This window comes from Zingiber officinale, chromosome 8B, assembly GCF_018446385.1.
Source record: "Zingiber officinale cultivar Zhangliang chromosome 8B, Zo_v1.1, whole genome shotgun sequence".
Classification (NCBI taxonomy): Eukaryota; Viridiplantae; Streptophyta; class Magnoliopsida; order Zingiberales; family Zingiberaceae; genus Zingiber; species Zingiber officinale.
This window is the reverse complement of record NC_056001.1, coordinates 39,964,405-39,990,342: the sequence shown is the minus strand read 5'-3', so window position 1 is coordinate 39,990,342 and position 25,938 is coordinate 39,964,405. Positions and strand designations below refer to the sequence as shown.

The following is a 25,938-nucleotide window of genomic DNA, read 5'->3' as shown; positions in this document are numbered from 1 at the left end:
GCATCTTTGCTCACTTCAGAAGTCACTCTCTTGTTTTTTTTTTTTTTGTAATGAAAAAAAATGTCGAACAAGGTAACACCGATCCTTGGATAATTAGTTCTGTTCCTATGTAGAAGTTTTTCATCGGCTATCAAGATAAATGAAATTTTCGCGACGGACGATCTAAAAGTCCAGCATTTTATGATTATACATTCTATTTGAAGGAAAATTTTTTATAAATATATCGTAGCTCAGATCAAACCGTGAGTGTGTTGGTGATAATTTAATGTCTTTTTGTTACACCATAGTCCCGGGGTAGTGAGTGCAGCGTTGGGGGAGATAAGTTCTTCATTTTTTTTTTCCTTGGTCAACTCTAGGGGTATAAATAATTTGTGAAGAAAAATCTAAGGCTCGAATTAATTATATTCGAGTCCGAGCTCGATTCGAATCTTAAAAAATTTAAAATTTTTGCTCAGAGTCGAACATGTTCGTGAGCTATTCAAATTATTACTAAAAATAAGTACTCAAAATATTTAAAATTTATTTATTTAATATATAATTATATTATATCAATAAAATATTAAAGTTAGCAAGTAATTCTCGAATTATCAAATTAAATAATTTAGACTCGAGTTCGACTGAAAAAAAAAATTAAATATATTTGAGTTCGATTCGAATTCGATAATTTCAAATACGAATTAAATATTTATTAAACCGGCTCAAAAAATTGATGAACTGACTCGATTCATTTATACCCTCCGCCAACAAAGTAAACTGGCATCCCTCTCCTCTCCCTTCCATTCTCCCCGCTCCCCTGGTAAACAGAACCTAACCGTGCAAACGTCCCTTAGGAACGCACGACTTTTGCGATACGAGGAGGATATCAGAATGCGCCACATGTCAAACTTGGTCTATAAGGCTGCATGTAATATAGCCTTCGGCCCACACACAAAGATCACGTGCCCTGCACGCGCGCTGAGCGCAGGGTCCAAGGTCAAGGATTCTCCGTGGACAGGGAGTCATAAATAAATAAATAAATAAATAAAGCGAAATCCGACTGTCGGAGCGTCGGATTTGTTTTCTCGCTCTTAGCTCTCCCTCTTTCGCTCGCAGCTGTTCGTTTGCTGTGTTGCACCCTCGAATCGATCTCGATTGCTTTTCCAGGGCGTTGTCGCAATCTCTGCTCCAGGTTTTGTGATCCCTGATCGCTGCAAGTTTTTCCTTTTCCGTCGGCTTCGGGACGTTGGCGCTTGGTATTCTTGGGAAAAATTTTCCCCTTTGTAGTTGTAAATTTTCTTCTTCTGATTTTTAAGTTCATCTCAACCTATCTCGGGGTCATTTTAGTTCAATGTCTGTAATCGGGAAGTCGACGAACATCTTCTGGCAAGAATGCCAGGTCGGGAAGGTCGATCGGGAGAAGCTGCTTAAGCAGAAGGGTTGCGTCGTTTGGATCACTGGGCTTAGCGGCTCAGGTTTGGCTTTATCCCTATATTTTTATTCGTACATCCAGTGGGTGTTTTAATTTTTATCTGCAACTATCTCTTTTGCTTCGTGGAAATTTAAAAACAAAAAAACAGAAGTTCTTGATTGAGTAACGATCTAATCTTAAAGTCGTTTTTTGTAATTTTGATTTAGGGATTCAATATTTTTTTTTCTTGTTCGATTTAGTTCTTAGTTATGTTTGATATTGTAGTATTAGGGCAGGATGTGTATTTTTACAACCTTCAGGTCTAAATGTGAATGCTCGTTTTTTGTATTTTAAATTGACAATGAAAAAAAAATGATCTTGCTCAAGAAATTCATTAAAAATTTGTTCCTTGAGTGACGCTATGGCTACACTGGTTGTCATTTTGAAATATCAATTTACTTCTACTTACGGAGTAAGAACTAAGTCCGCCTATTGCATATTATGCACCATTTTTCCAACTGAAGAGGCTGATCTTCTTACTTCTTAAACAGCTATCCATCATGATTTTCTTGATTCTAATGATGGACCGATATCATGCATAGATAAGTTTTAGTAGACTTTTGATATGTCAACTGAACTTTTGTTTGAAAAGGAAAATATCAACATAAATTTTAACTTAGTGATCTACAATTTGCTTCTTTTTAAAGAGTTCCATGTTCAAATCACAAACATGTAATAATATTATGAATAACTGGAAAACCCATTCGGTTTCACTTAGGGATGGATGTGTGCTGGAATGCCTTATCCGTCTGGTTTCCTTTTCTCTTAGTCTGCTGATATACTTCTCTTTCTCTTGCAGTTAACAAAGTCAGTAATGTGTTAAAAGCAGTTAAGAACTTAGTGATGTGATAAAAACATGAAAAACCTCAGCATCTAATATTGGTCTATGCATGCTAAGTCTCTTCTTTTGGGGGAGAAAGAAAAAGATAAGGCCATCCAATTAACTGATAAAGGTGGGATTTATTTCAGACCTTATAGGAACCTTTTTTTTCTAACTTCTTTTATTTGATTTTTAACATTTCAAAAATAGTGTGGTTGCTATTTTTCTACTTTTGCATGTGTCTGAAACTAGTTAATTTTGACAATGGCATCCATTATTTTGATTTTGAAATGGAATTGCAAAAGTTTACTAAAAGATCTCATCTATTGGGCTGTTGTTTTGCCACTAGATAAAGAAAAAATTGTATTTTGTTCATATTAAAAAAAAGTCAGACGAGCTGTTAGAGCTTTTCAATGTGGAACATAACTTTGATGTTAGAGTAATGCGATTATTTGAATATTTGTCTCTGTTGCTGTTGCCTCATCTAAAATGTAGAACTGCTATAAAATGTTCATGTAAGCATTGCATTTTATTCATATTAAAAATGTTACTTGAGCAATTAGAGATTTTCAACTGTGGAACATAACATTGGCATTTGAGTACTGTGAGTACTTGAACGTTTGTCTCTTGTTGCTGTTGCCTCATCTAAAATGTAGATTCCAAAAGGTTCTTTAAGTTAAGAAGAAATAAGGATGCCAGTTTTGTTCTTGTGATTGTAATCTTATCTAATAATGGTTTTACCTTGAAGTTGTATATTTGTGATCTCCAACAGCTTGGTGCAATCTATTGCTTAATGCATCAGAAATTGTTCCTTTTCCCTATCAAAAATAATGAAAATTTGACTCTAACTTGTTTGTGAAAATATTTACAATGTTAATGATTATGTTCCATGACCATCCATATATCTAGGCCAATTTGTCTGCCTCTACAGGACAACCTCATTTCATCCAACTTTAGTTCTACACTATACCTTGCTTATGACATTACAAAGTGGCAACAGTCAGATGGTTTTTTGTGACAACATTGGTTTCATTTAATTGGTTTCTTGGCCATGGGAAACCTTGAATGAGGTTCCATCTTCTTTGAAAAAGCATAGTGTTTCCTGTTTAAGTTTAATACTTCCAATTTATCCAGGAAAAAGTACTCTAGCATGCACGTTGAGTCGAGAACTGCATTCCAAAGGAAACCTTACATATGTACTTGATGGTGACAACCTTAGGCATGGGTTGAACAAAGATCTTGGCTTTTCAGCAAAAGATCGCACTGAGAATATACGTAGGGTTGGTAAGTTGCCCTTTAGTAATGGCTATTTTTGAGGGAAATTTGTATTAGTTGGAGCCTATTAAAGGCAGAGAGCCGAAATTTTGTTTATGATAATTGGAATGCCTATATATGCAGGTGAAGTGGCAAAGCTCTTTGCTGATTCAGGTTTAGTCTGTATTGCCAGCTTGATATCTCCATATAGGAAAGACAGAGATTTCTGCCGTGCAATTGTTCCTGACTCTAGATTCATTGAAGTCAGCACTTCTCTGTATAATTTTTTTTCCACTAGACACTGAACTTATTTTCAGTTATTTTATGATTTATAGCGAATATCTTATAGGTATTTATGAATATGCCTTTGGAGTTGTGCGAAGCAAGGGACACAAAAGGCCTTTACAAACTTGCTCGAGCAGGAAAGATAAAGGGTATGCTTTTATTTCTGCAGGTTATAGAGTGATTCAAGATTATCCGAGATAACATCTAAATGATGCTTGTTTAATTGATTATTATATACTGCATAAAAGGATATTCTACTTGACAATTCTTAGCATAAATTAAGTTAGCCCTGTGCTTTTCAAAAGTTCTTTTTTTCACTTACCCAGCATATTTGCAAGTGTCTTAGTTATTCAGCATGCAATTCCCACAGTAAATAGCTGTAGTTAATGAATAATTAATGTCCATGTTGGAACTTAGTTTTTTTTTTTTTTTTTTTACCTTAATGTAAAATCTATGAATGGAAAAATAAATCCATGCAAGTAGCTTATGATAACTACTATCTAACAGTTGTCGTCATTCTTAGGGATGAGAACATGCAAGACTGATTGTCTATAAACACTTAAGTATCACTTATAAATATATACATCATGAAGAAATCCCTTAATGAATTAATGATTCTTCTGGACTATTAATGAGAATCTGTTGAAAACCTTGACCATTTAATAATGGCATCCTTATTTTGTGAAAATTTTGTGTAGCCAGATGGTAACAATTTTTGTTATCCTTTATCCTAAAGGTTAATCTCCATTGAATTATGTTGTACTGGAGAATTCCAATATCAGAGCTTAACTTATTACATAAATCGCGGAATACATTGTCTATATATTTTAACTAGATTCCATGATTGAAAATGATCAAAATTGTTAAATATTTCACACCATATATTTGCATTTCAGATAGGGATAGGAAATTGGACAGTGTGTGCGACTATGAGTTTATTTTTCTGCATAATAGTTACTTACAAAAGTTGGATTTTCATGCAGGTTTTACTGGGATAGATGATCCATATGAGCCACCTCTGAATTGTGAGGTACACATGCAATCATTTATAAATATTACCCACTTGGCATTGCCCACTATATTTTGCTTAGACAGTTCATGCAGCTTTAAAATGGAGATTCAACATTGACATGCTAGTTATTTAGTTGCATATATTAACATATACAATCTATTTGTATTTTTAAAGGATTATAATGTATTTTTATGGTTAAGATAAAAAAACCCCTAATATTACTTGAGATTTTGTTGATTCTGATGAATTCTGCATTATCCAAGAAGTTCTTGGTTGTTCATCCAGCTTCCATGTTAAGGGTCCCTTCGTGAAGAAAGCAAGCTTGATTCTGTACTGAAATCAGATACATTTTTTATTTTTGAATACTATATTCATTGTGCTATTTGAGAACCAATCATCAAACCAAATGGTTTGAATTATGCCATAGATATAGTAATTGTGGATCCATTTCAGTCTTGAATTGTGTGATATTATTAAGGTCTGTAATATCTTAAAGTCGTCAAATATGATCTAAAAATATATTGAGAAGAATTCTAGATGTTTCTTTTGGATTATTATCAATTTCATATTTATTAGAGTACCCTAGTTATGCCCAGAATTTACTCATGGTAAGGAAATTGTTAATTGGAAATCATAAATGTCTAAATTGTATGTTCAATTATTCTTGTAGGATATAATGTCACAATGCCTACTTTTCTTAAAGTTAACATATTCTGTGTTACAATGGGAGCAAATTTGAAATGAAACTTGTCAATTTGATTTAGATTATTGGTAGCGGGGTTTTCAAGAGCGGCGAATAGCATGCTACGATTAACGAACGCTGCAGAGCGCTCGCTGATTAGCGATTGTCCCGAATAGCCCACGCTATTCAGGACAAAAGCGTCGATAGCGCACATAGCGGGTGCTATAATTGCTTACAAAATAGCTAGGGCAAAGGTGAGGAGGCAAAGGCGAGTGGAATCGTGATTGTCGAGAAGGTAGGGCAGAGACGACAGGCGACTAGCGACGGGCGAGCGGCGAGCAGTGACTTGTGAGCGGCGAACGGTGACTTGTGAGCGGCGAGCGGTAGCCTGTGAGCGGCGGCGAGGGACAGCGATAGAGGTCAGCTTTCTCCTTCCTTTCATTTTCTTCGTTTAGTTTTTCCTTTTCGTTTTTTGTTTCTTGAAGGAACAAAAGCGATTTCGCGATTTCCAAAAGTCGGGCATGAGGATCTAGATCGATCACTCGATCGATCCAAGGCATCTGGATTGATCATTGGATCGAATCGATCGATCCAGACCCTGGATCGATCACTCTGGATCGATCCAATGATCGATCCAGATGCCCTGGATTGATTCTCATTTTTTTACTTATTTGTTTCTAATTAATTAATTATTTGTTCTGATTTTTTCTTTTGTTTTTCTAGCATTTTGATTGTCTAGTTAGAATTTGCAATGTCTACAAATTTGTCAAAAAAAGATAAAAAAGATATTGGTTGGAAGTATTGTTATCAAAATGAGGGGGGAGGGGGGGGGGGGGGGAATCTGTTCGGTGCAAAATTTTGTCATCATATATCAAATGGAGGGATTACTCACTTGAAGAAACATTTAGCTCAAACTCATAAAGGGGTTGCACATTGTGTTAGTGTTCCGGATGATATTAAGAAAGAAATTAGAGAATCACTTGACAAAATTGGAGCATCTAAAAGCAAACAAACCGAATTGTTACGAGAGATTGGTGAGGGTCCCCAGAGTATAAGTACACAATCATCAAAAGTTGGAAGTATAGGGGGAAATTCAATTGGATGTTCTGGTAGTGGTGAATCAAAAGGTAAAGGTACTCTTCATGGGTTTGTTAGTTCCGAACCTAGACAAACAACCCTAAATTTGGCATACAAAAAAGATTTGCTGGTTGATGTGAAGCGTAGAGTTGGTCATTTTATTTACTACGACTTCCGTTTAATGTTGTGAATGTTCCTTATTAGTTGCCTATGGTTGAGGGTATTGCGGAATATGGAAGAGGGTTCAAACATCCTTCAATGCATGAGTTAAGAACTTGGATACTTAAAGCTGAGGTTGATGACATCAACCTAATATATGAGGAGCATAAAAAGGCATGGAAAAAATATGGATGCACTATTATGTCCGATAGTTGGACGGATGGAAAGAATAGAAGTTTGATCAATTTTTTGGTAAATAGTTGCGCTGACACTTTCTTTTTGAAATCTATTGATGCATTAGCTTCTATTAAAAATGGGGAATTGATCTTTAAATATCTTGATGATGTTGTTGATGAGGTGGGAGAGGAAAATGTGACTCAAATTGTCACGGATAATGCTTCGAATTGCATTAAGGCAGGGAAAAAAATTATGGAGACTAGACACAGAATTTGGTGGGCACCTTGTGCGGCACATTGCATTGATCTAATGTTGGAGGATATTGCAAAGTTGAAGATTTTTTCTGACACAATTGAGCATGCTAAGATAGTTGTGAAGTTTCTTTATGGTCATGGGACTATACTTTCTTTGATGAGAAAGTATACAAACGGTAAAGAAATTCTCCGTCCGGCTGTTACTCGCTTTGCTACTTCATTTCTCACTCTTCAGAGTATGTATAAGGTTAAAAGAGAACAAATGTTTGCTTCCGAAGATTGGGTTAGTTCACCACTATCTCAATCAACTCAGGGGAAGGTCGTGAAGAGAATTGTTGTTAATGATCCCAACTTTTGGCCACATGTTGCATTTTGTGTTAAGAGTGTTGTTCCTCTTGTAAGTGTGTTAAGGGAAGTTGATTTGGAGGAGTGATCGGCCATGAGATATATTTATGAACTTATGGATAAGGCAAAAGAGACAATAAAGTTTAATTGTGGGAGAGTTGATAGAAAATACAAACCCATTTGGAAAAAAAATTGATTCACAATGGACTCGACAACTTCATCATCCTCTGCACGCGATCGAGTACTATTTGAACCCGCAATTGCGTTTTGAAGAAATATTTTCTGATTATGATGAAGTTAGAGATGGATTGTATACATGCATGGATAGGATGTTGTCTTCTGATGATCGTCTTAAAGCGGACATCTAATTGAACTTATATAACAAAGCTGAAGGAGAATTTGGAACTCCAATAGCAAAACGAACAAGAATGTTGCGAACTTTGGGTAAAATTTTCTTCTTGTAAAATTATACTAGCATTCGTATTTTAAAATTATATACATTCTTGTAATTTTTTTTATGTTATTACTTATTAGTCTCGTGGTGGGAACGTTTTGGAAGTAAAACACCCGAGCTTACTACATTTGCAATTCGAGTGTTTGGTTTCACTTGTAGTGCTTCGGGATGTGAAAGAAATTGGAACACTTTTAAATCGATTGAGTATTCTAAGTTTCTAACTCTACTTGAATTTTAATTGTTTTATAATTTTCATATCATTGTTTAATTTTTTATATATGTTTTCTTCTTTGTAATATTAAAATTCATACAAAAAAGAGAAATAGGCTTGAACATGCAAAGTTGAATGCGTTGGTGTTTGTGAAATATAACTTCAAGCTTAGGGAGAGAAGCATTATGAGGAGAGACAAGATTGATCCCATTGTAGTTGATGAAATTAATTCGGATAATGAATGGATAATTGAGAAAGAAGGTCCAGTCCTCCCCGTAACTACTAAATTGCTTAAAGATGATGAATTATTTGAAAGTGATCCTATTGTGAGTGTGTCGTCGGCTACCTTTGAAAATCTTTTCGACTCAAATAAGCGAGTCGAAAATTTTGAGGATATAGTTGAAGTTCCTCCTACAAATTCAAAAAAGAAGAGTTGTTGAAAATTCAAGTAAGCACTAAGCATATGCAAATTATTTACTTATATCTACTTCACCTATAATTGATTCTTAAATGTCATATCTCTTATATAATAGGTGGAAGCAAAGATAAATAAGCAAGGTTGAGTCTTGTTGATGTGGAAGATAATCATCTTGATGCTGAAAATTATGGTGGAATAATTCTAACAACTTTTGATAGTGGAAAATTTCCAACCATAGACACTGATCCGGTGGTAAGGACGGGGGACCCTCGTTGGTGGGAGTTCAACGACACGTGAAGGTCAATGGTCAAGATGGTCAACCCCAAGGTCGTGTCGAGCGGACAGAGGTCGTGCTGAGCGGAGTGGCGGGTCGACCGAGCATCCGGCCGACCGGACATCCGGCCAGGGGTCTCCCGGACCGGACGAAAGACAGCCCGACCAGGGGTCGGGTTTCCGATGCTCAAGGTAAAAGAGTTTATGGGCCGGGCGGATAAGCCGCTCGGCTGAGCCATTAGACAATAAGGCGCAATTTCATCCGAGCACATGAGCAGGGCTTACCTGCCGGGGCCGAGGTATGCGCATTCCCGGAGGCCGAGCGTGGTCCGCTTCGGCCGGGAACAGTAAGAACGCAGGAGACAAAAGGACGGTGGTAACCGTCCTCGAGACACTGCTGCAAATAATAGCGTGGTGGGAGCGAATGTATCGTCGATGGAAGTTTCCACCGTCGCATCCGGATATGCTCGGACGATTGCGGAATGGCGTCAGACATGCTTCTACGCACATCGAGGTATGTTTGGGGAAGCGTGCGCGCATCGAGAAGCGTAGAGAAGCGTGCCCGCGCCTCCCGGGGTCCTATATAAGGACCCCCGACGGAGGTATGCGATTCTCATCACTATAGCCGAGAGCGTTGCCTTGCTCTTCTTCTTCTTCACCGCCGACTTGGCGTCGGAGGGTCGTCGGGAAATCCCTCCGGCTCGGCTTCTGCGAGTTCGGGAGATCCACATCACCGATCGAAGGCAGTGAGTGCCACGTCCCGGTGTCCATCGACTCGGCTCGGGCGGGATCAGGTGGTGTCAAATGCGTGGGCGTTCACGAATCCGGCGTAGGCGATGGAAGAAGCGACGTCAACTCATGGTGACACTCTCTCCGAAGAACTAGGCGCTCGTCAGCGCGCGCCAAGATAGTCGAGCGGCAAAAGGCTCGAGCCGATCGGATAGCGCAACAGCGTCGGTATCAATGATCGGGCGGCACAGACGGCCGGGAGTAGCTCGATATGGGGCGGAACAAAGGCGGCCGGCACTCGGTGGGAGCCCGCCCGATCTGGTTCCGGGGCTTTATTCAAACGCCCTCGGTCGCCCAACCTCGACCGGGGCTCTTCGTCTGATGAGGCGCCCCTTCGCGACGCAAGGAAGGGCAAGGCGCCACGGACAGACTCGTCCCCCGAGCGGATCAATAGACAATTCTCCCGAGGCCATCCTACGCGACCCACTACCAAGGCATTACGCGCCCCCGGCGATCGGGGAATACAACGGGACCACCGACCCAGACGACCATCTGGGTAAGTTTGACAACACAGCCACATTGCATCAATATACAGATGGTGTGAAGTGTCGGGTGTTCCTCACCACCCTTTCTGGATCGGCACAACAATGGTTCCGGAGGTTACCGGACGGATCCATCACGAGCTTCAAAAAGTTCCGCCATCCTCATGACTTTGAGGGGTTTCGACGAGTATATCGTATCCTCACTCCACGGGTATTCGGGAGTCGAGAAATTGAATCAGATCCTCTGCTGGTCGGCAGGTTAGTTTTTTAGCTGTATTTTCTTTCGATCATAGAATTTATCATAGTTTCTCGAGCAAGGACTCCCGTGCCGATCGGCCGGGTTTCCATCATATCCGAGCCACCGGCTCGATGCCAAAGGCCCCCGTGTCGATCGGTCGGGTGTATATTAGCCGAGCCACCGGCTCGATGCCGAAGACCCCGAGCCGATCGGCCAGGTGTATATTAGCCGAGCCACCGGCTCGATGCCGAAGACCCCGTGCTGATCTGCCTGACGTATATTATCCGAGCCACCGGCTCGATGCCGAAGACCCCGTGCTGATCTGCCTGACGTATATTATCCGAGCCACCGACTCGATGTCGAAGACCCCGTGCCGATCGGCCGGGCGTATATTATCCGAGCCATCGGCTCGATGTCGAAGACCCCGTGCCGATCAGCCAGGCGTATATTATCTGAGTTGACGGTGGAATTGTTGAAGACCCGAACCGGTCGGCGAACGATTATCCGAGTCGGATCGATGACTAAAACCCCGTGCCGGTCGGCCGGGCGTATATTATCCGAGTCATCGGCTCGATGATGAAGACCCCGAGCCGATCAGCCGGGAGTATATTATCCGAGCCATCGGCTCGATGACGAAGACCCCAAGCCGATCGGTCGGGCGTATATTATCCGAGTCATGGCTCGATAACGAAGACTCTAGAGTCGGACCGGCGACTATAAACCCCCCGGCCAGAAGACCGTCGAGCGGCGACGTTAAACTCTAGAGTCGGACCAGCGACTATAAACCCCCCGGCCTGAAGACCGTCGAGTAGCGACGTTAAACTCTAGAGTCGAATCGGCGACTATAAACCCGCCGGCCTGAAGATTGTCGAGCGGCGACGTTAAACTCTAGAGTCGGACCAGCGACTATAAACCCCCTAACCAGAAGACCGTCGAACGGCGACATTAAACTCTAGAGTCGAACCGGCGACTATAAACCCCCCGGCTCGAAGACCGTCGAGCGGCGATGTTAAACTCTAAAGTCGAACCAGCGACTATAAACCCCCCGGCTCGAAGACCGTCGAGCGGCGACGTTAAACTCTAAAGTCGAACCCGCGACTATAAACCCCCCGGCTCGTAGACCGTCGAGCGGCGACGTTAAACTTTAGAGTCGAACCAGCGACTATAAACCCCCCAATCGGAAGACCGTCGAGCGGCGACGTTAAACTCTAGAGTCGAACCGGCGACTATAAACCCCCCGGACGGGACAGTGTCGTGCAGATAGACTGAGGCCCAGCATCTAGGGCCGATGATCAACCAGCCTTGATCCTAAGGACAGGGAGAAAACAATGGCGTGCGCTTACCAGCGCCGACTAACGAAAAGCTAACAGAAGTTCCATGCAAAATGAAGGTCGTTTTGACCGAGCGGCGCAATTGAGAAAAGCTCTTCTAACGAAAAACTAACAGGAGTTCCGTGCAGAATGAAGGTCGAGCGGTGTAGTTACAAGAAACACTTCACGGAAGAGCAAAAATTGGCATTCCAAAATTACATTCATAAGTTCGCCGATCTGAAGGATTACAGAAAACACTTCATTCTAGATAATTGAAAACATGCTTCGGAATGGTGGTGAGAAGCGCCGCATGCTCCGTAGCAGGGATGACCACGGACTCGGGGAGCTGACCCTTGGACTTCAGATAGTCCGCCGTGGCGGTGATGGCCAACTCGAAGGTAATAACCATCCGGTCGCAGACCTTCTCAACAAATTCCGCCGAGCGAATGTACGTCTGCCTCAAGGTGGCGACACGGCCTGGCTCCGTCTCCTGGTACTCCTTGAAGGCGGCGCGGGAAGCGTCGAGAGCTTCCTGCAGAGCCTTCAAATCGTCCCTGAGAGTCGCCGCCTCGACCGAACGACCCTTCTTCTCGCGGTCCAGCAGATCCGCAAGCTCCTTCACCCGCTACTCCAGAGCCCTCGCTTCAACATTCTTTTTGTCTAGGTCGGCGATGGCCTGGTTCTTCCGATCGGTGGCCAAGCTCATCTTCCAATCAAAGGTCTTGACCTGCTTCTCGTATTGGGCCAGCATGTAGGCTTGGTCGGCCGTCTTCTTCCGCTCGACCTCCAGCAAGTTCTTGGTCTTTACGAGCTCCTTCTGCAGCTCAGCGTATGAAGGGCCTTGAGAAGAAGACGGGCCGCCCGGACTCTTTAGTCTCTTCAGTTCCTCCTCCACCATGGCCAAGCGGTTGGAGACATCGATCTCTTCCACCCATCTCTGATGTACGTAGAAGTGTTAAAATGCCGACTGGGAAGACTATATAAAGGAGCATAACTGAGGCTTACCCCTGTGGACTGCTGCATGTGACTGTTGGCCAGTTTGTCGAGCGGTATCATGGTGACACGGGCTCGGGCGTCAGCCCACATCTCAGCAAGGGGCCCCTTGATGGTGATCATGTGTTCAGGAGCCGTCGGCTGATCGGACTCGGCCTTAAACGCCTCAGTGGGGAGGTGCAGGGTGGCCTTAATAGTGCGGCGCCGGCCCGGAGTCGTGTGAGCGAACGCCGAGGGATCGGAAGCCGGGCTGGACATCGAGGACAGAATGCCCGAGCGGCGGACTCGGCGGGGTACAGGGGGAAGAGAGCTGACCGACACCGCTTCGATGGGATCCGCAGGAGGATCCAGTTGGGAGGGGGTCCGGTCGGAGGAGAGCGCCTCGACCGATGGCGCTTTGCCCGGGGAGATGAGGTGCCCATCCGCTCGGACGCTTGCACTGCGGAGGTCGCCGAACAAAGCGACATCTCAACTCGCCGTCTCTTCTGGTTGAGGGGGAGTTCGTCGTCCGGCTCAGAGTCATCCTCCCAAACAGAAGGGCCCTTGCTGGAAGTTGCACTACCAGTCGCTTCCTCAGGTGAAGCTCGAGCGGCCGACTCCCCTGCGTTCGCCTCGCTCTCACCCTCGTGAGAGCCGACCGGAGCAATGCCCAACTGCTTCATTTCCTTGGCCGCTGCCGCCTCGAGCGCGGCCGCTTTTCTCTTCAAGATCCCGAGCAGCACAGACTCCATTACGATGTTCGCTGTAAGGAAAAGAGAAGAAAATCAGTTAGAACTCAAGGCAAATGCACAAGTAAATTTCTTACCGAAGCTGCTCAGGAGGGGGGTCCGGCTCGGACTCAAACCGAATATATACATCACTCCTTCAGGTAGGAGCTTGTTGATGTCGAGCTTCAGACCGGCTAGCATATTCGCTGCTTGAAGGTAGTCCGGTCGGGTTTTATACTTCTTCAGCTCAGGGGAGGTGGGCGGTCCGACCTGTCATTTAGTGCGGAAAGGGAGCCGCCCGGGAATACGAAGAAAGAAGAAGTTCTCTTTCCAATGTTTGTTGGAAGAAGACAGTTTATCAAAAAAGACCAAACCAGGCCGAGCCTGAAACAAATAAGTGTCCGGCTCGGACTGCTTGGGATACTAGAAATAATAGAAGACTTCCGGGCGGAGGGGAATGTTGTGTATCTTAAATAATACCACAACTCCGCACAGAAGGCGAAAAGTGTTGGGAACTAACTGGGCGAGCGGAATGCCAAAGAAGTCGTAAACTTCAACGATGAAGGGGTGGAGAGGAAACCGTAGACCGGTTGTGAATTGGTCACGGAAAAGACAAAAAGCGTCGCGCGGTGGTTTGTGCGGCCGAGCGGAAGGCGAAGGTAAAATCAATTCGAAATCGGAAGGGATGTCAAAAGCGTTAATCAGGCTCTCGGCATCACGCCGATTGAACCGCGACTCCATGGTAGTATACCATGGGCCGAGAGCAAGGTCCGCGGGCTAGAAAGAGCTAGCCATCGCCGGAACAGTGGAGGAGGCAGAAATCGGGAGAAAACACAAGGGCTTGAGGGAGATGAACGGAACAGTAACCAAAAGACGAGAACGCGTTAAAGAACGCAAAGAAAACATAGAACCGAAGAGAGAAAGGCAAACAACCTTACAAAAAAGATGAGGATCGAAAGAACAGGGCAAAGGGTCGCTGGAGTGCCGAAGGACGAGGTCACCGGAGCAAGGAGCGCAGGGAAAGCTGCTGAGCACGCGAAGGCGAAAATGCGGCGGAAGAAGGCGACGAGAGCTTTATAAGGATGGGCTCGACCCGCCCCAGCCGTCGGATGCAGGTCACATAACCCGAGGCTCGCATCCAACCGTCCATTTCAAACCGGTGAACGTCGCATCGGGCATAAGGCGGCGGTCGTACGATGACGTCAACAGCGCCACGTGGCACTCAGTCAGAGGAGGGCATTTAATGAGCCCCATCACGAGGCAGAACCCGCGTGCTCAACCATAATGGCGTAGATTTGCACGCGTTCCGAGAAGATCCCGCGGACATCATCACAAGCCAGTTGGACAGCCCTCGGCAGTTAGCCGACCGGCGCTATTCGACTCCATAGTGGTCGAGCGGAGGTACACTTTCGGGAGTGGCAGGATGGCTGTCGCTCGGCCAAACTCATAGTTCAGTCAGTCGGACTCAACGCCTCCTTCGACTAGACTTGAGGGGGAGGCATGTAATCCGGTGGTAAGGACGGGGGATCCTCGTTGGCAGGAGGTCAACGACACGTGGAGGTCAATGGTCAAGAGGGTCAACCCCAAGGTCGTGGCGAGCGGACAGAGGCCGTGCCGAGCGGAGTGGCGGGCCGACCGAGCATCCGGCCGACCGGACATCCGGCAAGGGGTCTCCCGGACCGGACGAAAGACAGCCCGACCAGGGGTCGGATTTCCGATGCTCAAGGTAAAAGAGTCTATGGGTCGGGCGGATAAGCCGCTCGGCCAAGCCACAGGACAATAAGGCGCAATTCCATCCGAGCACATGAGCAGGGCTTCCCCGCCGGGGCCGAGGTATGCGCATTCCCGGAGGCCATAAGCGCCGAGCGACTGTCCGCTCGGCCCGGGAACAGGTAAGAGCGCAAGGAGACAAAAAGGACAGCTGGTAACTTCATCCTCGAGACACCTGCCGCCGACAAACAGCATGGTCGGCGGTCGGAGCGGACAGAGTATCGTACGGTGGAAGTTTCCACCGTCACATCCGGGATATGCTCGGGCGATTGCGGAATGACGTCAGACATGCTTTTCTGACACAACCCTACTGAAGTATGTTTGGGGAAGCGTGCACGCATCGAGAAGCGTGCCCGCGCCTTCCCGGAATTCTATATAAGGACCCCCAGACTTCGACGGAGGTATGCGAGTCTCATCACTGTAGCCATAGTAGCGTTGCCTTGTTCTTCGTCTTCTTCACTGCCTGACTTGAGCGTCGGAGGGTCGTCGCCGGGAAACCCCTCCCGGCTCGGCTTCTTTGCAGGTTCGCCGGAAATCCATATCACCAGTCGAAGACAGCGGAGAGTGCCACGTCCCCAGTATCCATCGACTCAGCGCTCAGACAGGATCAGACACTATTGATGATGATAGTGATATAGAGTTACATGATACTGATTATTTCTAGGTCATGTTGTTTTAATTATAAGACTTTTTAAATTGTTGTTATGAGATATTTTGACATGTAATAAATTATTATGATTAATTTTAGGTTATGCTATTTTTATTTTACTTATATAAGTATATTTTGTTTTTTTTTAAATTTAAACATTGACGTGCACGAAAAGCTTGCGCTATGTGCTTCGTTATTTACGCTACGCGATGACAAGACAAAAACGCTATGAACCAACGCTACGCGATTTAAAACACTGATTGGTAGTAGGACCGATGGCCAATATTCTAGGTACCTGCTCACCTTCTTAGAGAGAAACCATTTAAACTTTTACTGCAAACATAACTCACGACCTAGGAAAGATCACTTCAGCTACCAAAGGGACATTATGATGCATGTGTTTGTAGGTTTCAGGAACTATAATCTTGGCACATTTGGAACCCTGTGGGCTCAATTACATTGGATGGTCTAAGTCATTTGAGAAATTGTGATGGATCTGCTTGTAGGATTTAGAATTAATGAGTGATCTCTTATGTGGTGTATTTGCATGCCCCATCTTTGCATACAGAACCATTGGGTTAAATTAATTTGAATGGCTTAGAAGATAGAGGCACATCAAATATTCTTTTTTCAGACTTAAATATGTGGCTCACGATTTGCTTGACTAGATATTCATAGCTTATATGTTAAATATTCGTCTGCAGATACAAATGTATATACACAAATTGTTGTATAGATTTATATATGATTGTTCTTCTTTGTTATAAACTCAAGAACAGTCAATTGCTATTTGTCATACCTAGATTGTACTCTTAACAGAAATGCAATCTAGCCATAAGATGCTTATTGTTTCTGTTACTTGATATAAACATATTCAATTTCCATAGACATAAATATACTGTCCATCAAGCTCACACCATTGCTCAAGAACCATACATTAATTACTTGCATACTGTTTGGTATCTGATAGCTGTATTCCTTGCTCATGAATATATGCAACAATATGCATTGCTTAATTGACCTCCAAATAATTGGATAAACACGGCTTGATGACTGAATACAATTCATGTATATATTAAGTCTCTAAAAATAACTAGTAGTGGATAGCAATATGCTTATTGTAGCAGCTTGATACAAATTGCAATTCATTGTCGATTATTCCACCTCATCGTGGCCTGGAATTGTAAATGGGTGCCCGTAGATTTATGTATCCTTGTTTCAGGCCTCTTGTTGAAGTATTCCACACCATTTTTTCTATTTCCAGATAGAGATCAAACAAGAAAATGGAATCTGCCCTTCTCCTCTTTCCATGGCCGGACACATTGTCGACTACTTGGAAGAGAAAGGCCTTTTGCAATAATAATAAAGCTTCACGAAGTCTCTTTGTACTCCAATAATATCTCCTTTTTTGCTGCAAGTTGACATCGAGGTCGGCTTCCCATTCTACTTATTTATGACTCAAGTAAACAAAACTTTGTGGGTTCTTCCTTGGTTGATAAACGAATTACGAATGTGGTGGAATGGAATTTCCATTCCGGTTGAAAAATCTCAATTTTCTTGTAGTGTATTATTTACTACACCATTTTGTTTCAACAAGGTTTTCATGGTCACTGCAGAATGTTCATTAGAGATTTGTCTTTTGCAAGAAGCAAGGTGTTGACATACAGCTTATTACATAATAAGTCAGGTATAGATAAAAGTTCAAATTTGATGATATGTCGCGGAAACCCCGAAACCCCCTAGCCATTGGATCCGTGCGAAGAAAACTTTTGAAACTCGTACTTGTATTTTCGAAAGTTTTCTTCGCACGGATCCAATGGCTAGGGGGTTTCGGGGTTTCCGTGACGCGAAAAAGCGATTTTCGCGGCCCGAAAAACCTAACAGAATTTTGGGGCGAAACTTTGCCGTTTTGGAAAATTCTTCTCGGTAGTCGAAGTCTACAAGTGCCGAAACACTTGTGCTTCGCTTCTACGAGAAAAATACCCATAAAAACTCTAAAAATCATAAAATTACAGAATATCACAGAACTGAATTTTTGTCATAAAAACAAAAACTAAATCCGTACAAGCTTCGCACGTGGCTCTGATACCACTGTTAGGGGGTTTCGGGGTTTCCGCGACGTGAAAAAGCGGTTTTCGCGGCCCGAAAAATCTACAATTGGTATCAGAGCCCGGACTGCCAGAAGGTTTAACCGCCGACTGTGCACAAGAGCTATGGTCTGATTGAACCATGTGAGTACAATATTGACCTCGAACAAAGAAAGTGGGGGCTCCTATGTTCGGATCAAGAGGACCAGACATCAGGCAGGAAGTCCTAGTTGCGGCTAGGCAAGGAAGTCCTAGTAGGTCAGGTAGACCGAGGGGCAGGAAGTCCTAGTAGGTCGGGTAGACCGAGGGGCAGGAAGACCTGGTGGATCGAGGATCGAACGTGGGAAGCCCATGGTCCTTTGTTTGAGGGGGGGATTGTTGGGGTTGTAAGGTTGCAAACATAGTCCCATATTGAAAACACATGGAAAAGATCATGGGTTTATAAGAGAAAGATATCTCTATTGACATGAGGCCTTTTGGGTAGAGCCCAAGAGCAAAACCATGAGGGCTTAGGCCCAAAGTGGACAATATCATGTCATTGTGGAGATATCTAAATTCTTTTCGATCCTACAATCGACTTCCACTTCAGGTATATATGTTATAGAAGTCAATCTATCTATTTCTACATCATGGGTATTAGATACTGGATGTGCTTCTCACATTTGTACTGATGTGCAGGCGCTGAGAAATAGCAGGGCATTGACAAAGGGCGAGGTGGACCTACGAGTAGGCAATGGAGCACGGGTTGCTGCTGTTGCTGTAGGGACTTACTGTTTATCTCTGCCCTCTGGGCTTGTACTAGAGTTAGTCGATTGTTGTTATGTGCCTGCATTAACTAAGAACATTATATCAGTTTCTTGTTTGGACAAGAAAGGTTTCTCGTTTATTATAAAGAACAAATGTTGTTCCGTCTACTTAAACGATATCTTCTATTGTAGTGCACCTCTGATAAACGGACTCTATATTCTAGACCTTGAAAGCCCTATCTATAACGTAAATACCAAGAGGTTCAAGTCTAATGACATGAACCAAACCTAACTTTGGCACTGTCGCTTAGGTCATATAAATGACAAGCGCTTATCCCAACTCCATAAGGATGGTTTGTTGGACTCATTTGATTTTGAATCATATGAGATATGCGAGTCATGCCTACGAGGCAAGATGGCCAAGACTCCCTTTAGTGGGCACAGCGAGAGAGCAACTGATTTGTTAGGACTCATACATAGTGATGTATGTGACCCTTTCAATGTTGCTGCTAGAGGCGGTTATAGGTACTTCATCACATTTACTGATGACTTCAGTAGATATTTGATGACACATAAATCTGAATCCTTTGAAAAGTTCAAAGAATTTAAGAATGAAGTACAGAACCAGCTTGGCAAGAGTATTAAGGTACTTTGATCAGATCGAGGTGGTGAATACTTAAGCCATGAGTTTCGTGACTACTTAGCTGAGTGTGAGATTTTATCTCAACTCACTCCTCCTGGAACACCACAGTGGAATGGTGTATCCGAAAGGAGGAATCATACCTTATTAGATATAGTACGATCTATGATAAGTCACAGAGATCTTCCGACATATCTATGGGGATATGCTCTAGACACGGTAGCTTTCATTCTCAACCGAGTTCCATCCAAGGCCGTGATAAAGACATCATATAGGATATGGACTGGGAGAGATGCCCAGGTGTCTTTCATGAGGATTTGGGGTTGTGAGGCTTACGTACGACGTCAAGTCTCAGACAAATTAGGACACAAATCCGACAAGTGCTATTTCATCGGATATCCCAAGGAAACTAAGGGATATTACTTCTACATTCCCAGTCAACACAAGGTAGTTGTGGCAAAGACTGGCGTCTTTCTAGAAAGGGACTTTGTTTCTAGAAAGACTAGTGGGAGCGCGTTCGATCTTGAAGAAGTTCAAGATGCGAACAATAGCACTGATGCCTCGATGGAACTTGAACTGGAACCACAAAGTGTTGTGGATGATGTTGTTCCACAAGGAGTTGAGGAACAACAACCGGTTCAAGTAGACATACCTCTTCGCAGGTCTGATAGGGTACGTCGTCAGCCTGAGAGATATTCATTTCTCTTGTCTGACCATGATGACGTTATGCTCATAGAGGATGAGCCTACCACCTATCAGGAAGCTGTGATGAGACCAGATTTCAAGAAATGGCTAGAGGCCATGAGATCTGAAATGGAATCCATGTACACCAATCAAGTTTGGACTTTGGTTGATCCACCTGAAGGGGTAAAACCCATAGGGTGCAAGTGGGTCTTTAAGAGAAAGACTGACATGGATGGACTTATTTATAAGGGTCGCTTGATAGCTAAAGGTTTCAAGCAGATTCATGGTATTGACTATGATGAGACCTTTTCTCTAGTAGCGATGTTTAAATCCATTCGGATCATGCTTGCTATTGCAGCCTACCATGACTATGAGATATGGCAGATAGATGTCAAAACCGCGTTTCTGAATAGAAACTTGCTCGAGGATGTGTACATGACACAACCTGAGGGTTTTGTAGATCCACAACATACTAGTAGAGTATGCAAGTTGCATAGGTCCATTTATGGACTAAAGCAAGCTTCTCGGAGCTGGAATCTTCGATTCGATGATGCAATCAAACAGTTTGATTTCATCAAAAACGAAGATGAACCTTGTGTCTACAAGAAGGTTGTAGGCGATATAGTTATCTTCCTCATATTGTATGTAGATGACATACTACTCATTGGGAAGGACATCTCTCATTTCAAACTTATTTTTGGTCCTGGAATGCTTATAACATGTATTTATGTTAGTTTAAGTTATTTTTTAATGACAAATATAATGGAAATGAGTTATTGGACGATTTAAACGCATGATGCATTGAACATTTCAGCATCTTTAAAACTTCATATTAAATCCATTGAAACAAAAAAGCATTTGGACCTTAAGCATACACACAAAACCTCAAGCTACTGTACATGATCATCTAATTATGGACTGGTGGAATTAGATAACTTGGTATATGACAATGACAAAAAAGTATCAACACAAAGTAGTAAATATGACTATTCATATTTGGAAAATAAACCCTGCGTTCGTCGCCCACGATAATGCCAATTCTTTGGAAGATGCTAAGCTGATAGCAAATCAACGAAGAAAATAACATATAGAAAAGTATTGCTCGTGATAGGAATCTGAAACCACAATCGACAGGTGTTTCTGCAGCACTAAGCTATACAAAGAGACCAAGTAGTATCACCATGTTTGACAACAACTTATACGAGGGAAGAAATTGTTGCGGCACTCCGTATCAATCCTCATAAGCACTTGAAGCCACGACAAATGGACAAAAATATGATAAGAATCAGTGCGATGACAATGCCCAGAACCATCAGTTTAATCTTCATGTTTTGTAGCCACATCTTCCTCCTCATTGTCGTACCTTGCTGTCGAAAATCCTGCGCCTGCAGTATCAAGCAGCAGAAAATCCAGCAGAGGATGTTAACACTTCAACAAAGATAAAGTGCAACTACATAAATTCATAAAAGACATGGAAGGATAGATGTCTTGCAGACTATAGTTTGCTCACCTGGGACCGAAGGCTTTCGGTTTTATCAACAAGCAACTCAATTTTCTCACCACGGTCAAGAACCTGAATCATGAAAAACGAACAAAAACAGCACCAAAAATATCAGCGTATGTGAAAGATAATCCTGAGCATGAATTGAAGAAGACAAAGCAAGTAAGCACCTTCTCGATATTTTCCATCATTACTCCTTTGACTTCTGAAACCTGAGCTTTCACCTTCGAGAGCTTGTTGATCTCTTCGGGGTGGTCCACACAGTATTGCATGTGCTCTTTAAGCTTGGCCCTGATATGTTAGCAGATGTTTGAGTATGACTTGCCTTCTCCTTAGATATCATGAGAATGACAATCAGTTAGCCAGTTAAGTACCCAAACTCACGGCTGAGGCTATTTGCTGGAGCAGTTGTAGCTTTTCCTCCCCCATATCTTTTGCTGAAGTCGTCCTTCACCCTCTCCAGAAAAGCAATGGGAACTTGCCTACCTAGAGATTCAACAGCGACTACACAATATGCTGCAGTATTCACATTTTCTAGTTAGACACTGAACTAAACAAGAAAATATCAACTCAAAATTCAAAAAATAGTCCACAAGGATATACAAGGGCATCTCTAGGAAAACTGCTAGTCAGTGATAGTAAATTGTAGCAGGCAAAAATTTACTTCAGAATGAAGTAGAAGAATCAATCAGATAATGGTGTATCATAAGAATCGACAAAAAATTGTAAAGGTCACCACAACTTTCAAAATAAATGCCAGAAAATGCACACTATCATTCATATTTGTAAAAATTCAATTATCCAAGCCCACAAATTGCCCTCCAAAATACCATGTGCAGAAGAACCCTACTAAAACATTTGGTATTGCTAAGGTGAATGTCATTTCTCATGCAAAACAGTGTGCATGTTTCAAACATTAAAATGAAAATTGGGGATCCTTTCACTATGCCTAAAGTATCCATGCTGTTTAAGGAGCATCATACCATTTCTTTATAAGAGCTAAAATAACTTGTGCCCTTCAAATCCAAAATTTTTTCTTTCAAAAACCAAAGCTGTGTGCAATGCATTTCAAACATTCCAAGATTGTACTGTTTTTAACCTAGTACAAGATGGAACTGTATCTATTTACCAATAAAAGAAACACATTGATATTTCAAATATCAGTTTTAGAGAAAAAAAATTGAAGTTTATTTCAATTAAAACATTTTTTAGATATTTTGATCTATAAAACACCATAATACTGTAACCTAAAAAGGATGAGCAGATACTCTAATCCTAAAAATTGATTAAAACCACAGCTAAAAACATGTCATTGTTTCCAAAGTGATGTAGGATGGCATTCCCCATAACATATACCATGACTTCATAACTAGGACAGAAGTCTGAAGTCTTGAATGCACAAGATCAAAGAGCCACAACATACAAATAGAACTTAACAACAATTCCAAACTTCTTAAAGGAAGTCATATTTAATTTAAATTGACTAGTAACAAGGCTTTCCATGTTAGGCATGCTAAGAACAAAGTTGTAAATCTCAATCCATGTCAATCAACATAAGCAAACCACACCTTTGCATGTTATGATCATGGATGAACTCGAAAATATCATTCAGTGTAAGTGGCACACGTTAAGAGTCTCACTCCATTTGTGGACCAAAATAAAGATCAGGTCTGCATGAGCAAGCATTACTTGTTTTTGCCTTAGTCTAGATTGCAAATCTTATCACTGTCAGTCAACACAAACAAAAAGAATTGTTCCATTCGAAAGCAAAATCAAAAACAAGATTGGCAAATGCCAATTTTACATGCACATAATGGATAATATAAGCCTTTGTTTTGGCCCATATCGAGAAAGATAAATTTTGATGGCAGCGAAAAAGGATGAATGGGGTAACCATGCATTCACCTTCCTTTTCCCCTATGTGTTGCTCTTCCACTCATATTCCTTTGGTTCGTTCAACCCATTGTTCCTCAATAGTCTCCCTCTAGTTGATTGCTCAACCTCACATAGATCTGAAGGAAGAAAAGGAGAACAGTACCTCACCGTCATTTAACCTTGATCAACAGCATTCTTCCCGTCCAAATTATAGAAAAATAATTTGTTCACAGTTAAACCTAATTCAATTAAAAGATGATTCAAACAAAACTAGGATCCAATATTGAGCCCAATTGAAGCCCAAAAGCAAAGCCAAAGAGGATGAGTGAGCTATCAAGCATTCTTTGTCCTCCGCTTCTCTCTTAATCTTTTTCTCATAATCTTTTACTTGTTCCAGATGTCATCGTGCCTCATTAGTCTCTCTCTCTCTCTCTCTCTCTCACACACACACACACACACAAGTATACCAATACCCTCTCCCTCCCCCGATTTTACCTAGATCAAATTATAAAAAATTAATTTATACATGATTTAACCCAGTTCAATTAAAATGATTCAACCCAAACTAGGTTCCTAGATTAAACCCAAAATTCAAGCACAAAAGCAACCATAATCAATAAAATCGTGATTCCACCAATGAAGCTCAACTTAAATCGATTTGAACCCACTTCAAGCCATTAAACCCAACCCAATCAAATTTAGGCTGAATCCCAAACATTGATTAATTAAAAATGCATTGCGACTAGGCTTAGATATAAGAATAATTATTTATAAATATATAATAGAAGCATGAAGCTATATATATGTATCAGATTAAGTAATAATATACCTTTTCAAATTGTGTTTGTAGATAAATAGGCCAAGTGAGATGAGATTAAAAAAACTTGAAGCTGAGCTAAAACAAGATTGACATAGTTTAACCGATGCCAACCTTCAGTAAGGTAGAAACAGAAATTAGTATAGAAACCTAAATTTCAAACTTGGTAGTTATCAAGAAATTCAAATATTAATATTACTAGGTATTATAGAATTTTGGAAATAAGGTGTCTAGTAGAGGCATCATATCAAAAATATTAATGTTTAAACCAATGTATGTTTTCACAAACATGAAACACTAAAGGTGAACACAAAACAAAAAAAAATTACCACTGAGACTTGGTTACCAACAGGATGAAAAACCATACTTCACCTAAAGCATATCTGAACTTTCTTTAGTTTTAAATTAGACTATCACCTAAAGTATCAAAGATAAAATGGCAGGACCAAAGCCAAGATGACAAAGCATCTCTCAGATCCTATCAACATCATAGAAGGTTCATAATTACAGGCAAGGCAACAGCAAGATATAAAACCTACATGAAGTATAATAGTCTAACTAACTTAAATTTGGAGAAAGGAAAAGCAAGGAATCTCTACTTTCATATGATAAGATTCCTTGATCAAAAAGCTCTGGTATTAGTTCCAAACGTGAGCAAAGATCCAAGCATCAAAAATACCTTTATATCATGAATTTTCAAGGTTAATATAAGGACATTTCATAAAAGAAAATTAGAACTTAAAAGCTAAAGCAATAACAGAATTAAGAAAGGTTTCTGAAAGACAATTATTAAACATACATTTTTAATTCATTAATGAGAGCATAACATAGATGAGGTCTTTCCCAGATCTTTCAATGCTCTGTTGCCCTGGTCTCAAAAAGAATTGTAATGTTTTACAATGAATAAAACAAAATACTGGTCTGTCCTAACTGGCAGTCAAGTTATCAGATCTTGGGATGAAGAATCAGCTTACGGACCAAACACTAGTTTCACTAAAATTAGTTCATCCTTGATAAAATAGCATTTTTCACTCAAAAGTTAATCGAAATTGATCAGAAGCATCAGTTCACTAAAATTCTTCATTTTAAAAATACGCAAATACCTAACCGCGACAAGTTTCAACTTATTACCTTCGAACTATACTATGATCCACCAACGCAACACAACGACGGAAACCTCGACATCTAGAAACCCTAAATTCACCGCACCGAATACTACAAACAACAAAGCTCAGTCAAACTCCCTCATCACCAAAAATATCGAAAATGCATCGAGATTCCATCGAATCAGAGAAAACCCTTACGTCAACAATCAGGAAAGGATTCGAGGGCACTCACTGTATCCATCCTCGACGAGGTAGTTGAAGGTGTGACCGTCGCAGTTGTAGGTGAATTTATTGCTGGTGGCGGGGAGCTTCTGAAGGCACTGGGCAGCGATGCTGTTAAAGTTTCCCGTAAACTCCGTGTACTCGGCCACGATCACCGTCCCCCGCGAAACGAAGCTGTAGATGAGCGACTGCTGGCCCATCTCCTGATCGCACGAAGCCTCCCTAACACTGGACCGTGGCCGCGGCGAGATCAGAGAAACAGAGGCCGATCTAAACGGCTAACGAGCGAGACGAAGCCAAACGAACGCGATAGATACCCTGAGTGGTAAAATTCTGGAACGTTGATGGGTAAATTAAAAAAAAAAATGCTTGCGTCGGTTTCGGAACTTTATACTCAGGACCCTTTTGTTTTAAAAATTCCACGACACCCATTGACTATTGAGGTCGCAATACT

At 42.0% G+C, this 25,938-nt stretch overlaps 2 protein-coding genes across 2 annotated transcripts; one reads left to right on the top strand and one right to left on the bottom strand.

Moving 5' to 3' along the window:
* Nucleotides 1–1,031: 1,031 nt before the first annotated feature.
* LOC122014622 (adenylyl-sulfate kinase 3-like) lies at nt 1,032–17,352 on the top strand. Its single transcript, XM_042570948.1, has 7 exons — nt 1,032–1,232; nt 1,324–1,451; nt 3,402–3,551; nt 3,666–3,784; nt 3,871–3,955; nt 4,790–4,836; nt 17,071–17,352. The coding sequence occupies exons 2-7, from the start codon at nt 1,328–1,330 to the stop codon at nt 17,164–17,166; spliced, it is 621 nt and encodes a 206-aa protein (XP_042426882.1). The 5' UTR covers nt 1,032–1,232; nt 1,324–1,327; the 3' UTR covers nt 17,167–17,352.
* Nucleotides 17,353–21,021: 3,669 nt separating this feature from the next.
* On the bottom strand, nt 21,022–25,829 carry LOC122017006 (vesicle-associated membrane protein 721-like). Its single transcript, XM_042574458.1, has 5 exons — nt 25,495–25,829; nt 21,839–21,980; nt 21,635–21,755; nt 21,474–21,536; nt 21,022–21,348 (listed from the first exon to the last, which is right to left on the bottom strand). The coding sequence occupies exons 1-5, from the start codon at nt 25,682–25,684 to the stop codon at nt 21,202–21,204; spliced, it is 663 nt and encodes a 220-aa protein (XP_042430392.1). The 5' UTR covers nt 25,685–25,829; the 3' UTR covers nt 21,022–21,201.
* Nucleotides 25,830–25,938: the final 109 nt, after the last annotated feature.

Coding starts and splice junctions, on each gene's coding strand:
- LOC122014622 (XM_042570948.1), top strand. CDS start 1,328: ATGTCTGTAATCGGGAAGTCGACGAACATCTTCTGGCAAGAATGCCAG. Junction 3,552..3,665: donor TGAGAATATACGTAGGGTTG/GTAAGTTGCCCT, acceptor CTATATATGCAG/GTGAAGTGGCAAAGCTCTTT. Junction 4,837..17,070: donor AGCCACCTCTGAATTGTGAG/GTACACATGCAA, acceptor TTCTATTTCCAG/ATAGAGATCAAACAAGAAAA.
- LOC122017006 (XM_042574458.1), bottom strand. CDS start 25,684: ATGGGCCAGCAGTCGCTCATCTACAGCTTCGTTTCGCGGGGGACGGTG. Junction 21,756..21,838: donor AGCCTCAGCCGTGAGTTTGG/GTACTTAACTGG, acceptor CTAACATATCAG/GGCCAAGCTTAAAGAGCACA. Junction 21,349..21,473: donor CCGAAAGCCTTCGGTCCCAG/GTGAGCAAACTA, acceptor TTGATACTGCAG/GCGCAGGATTTTCGACAGCA.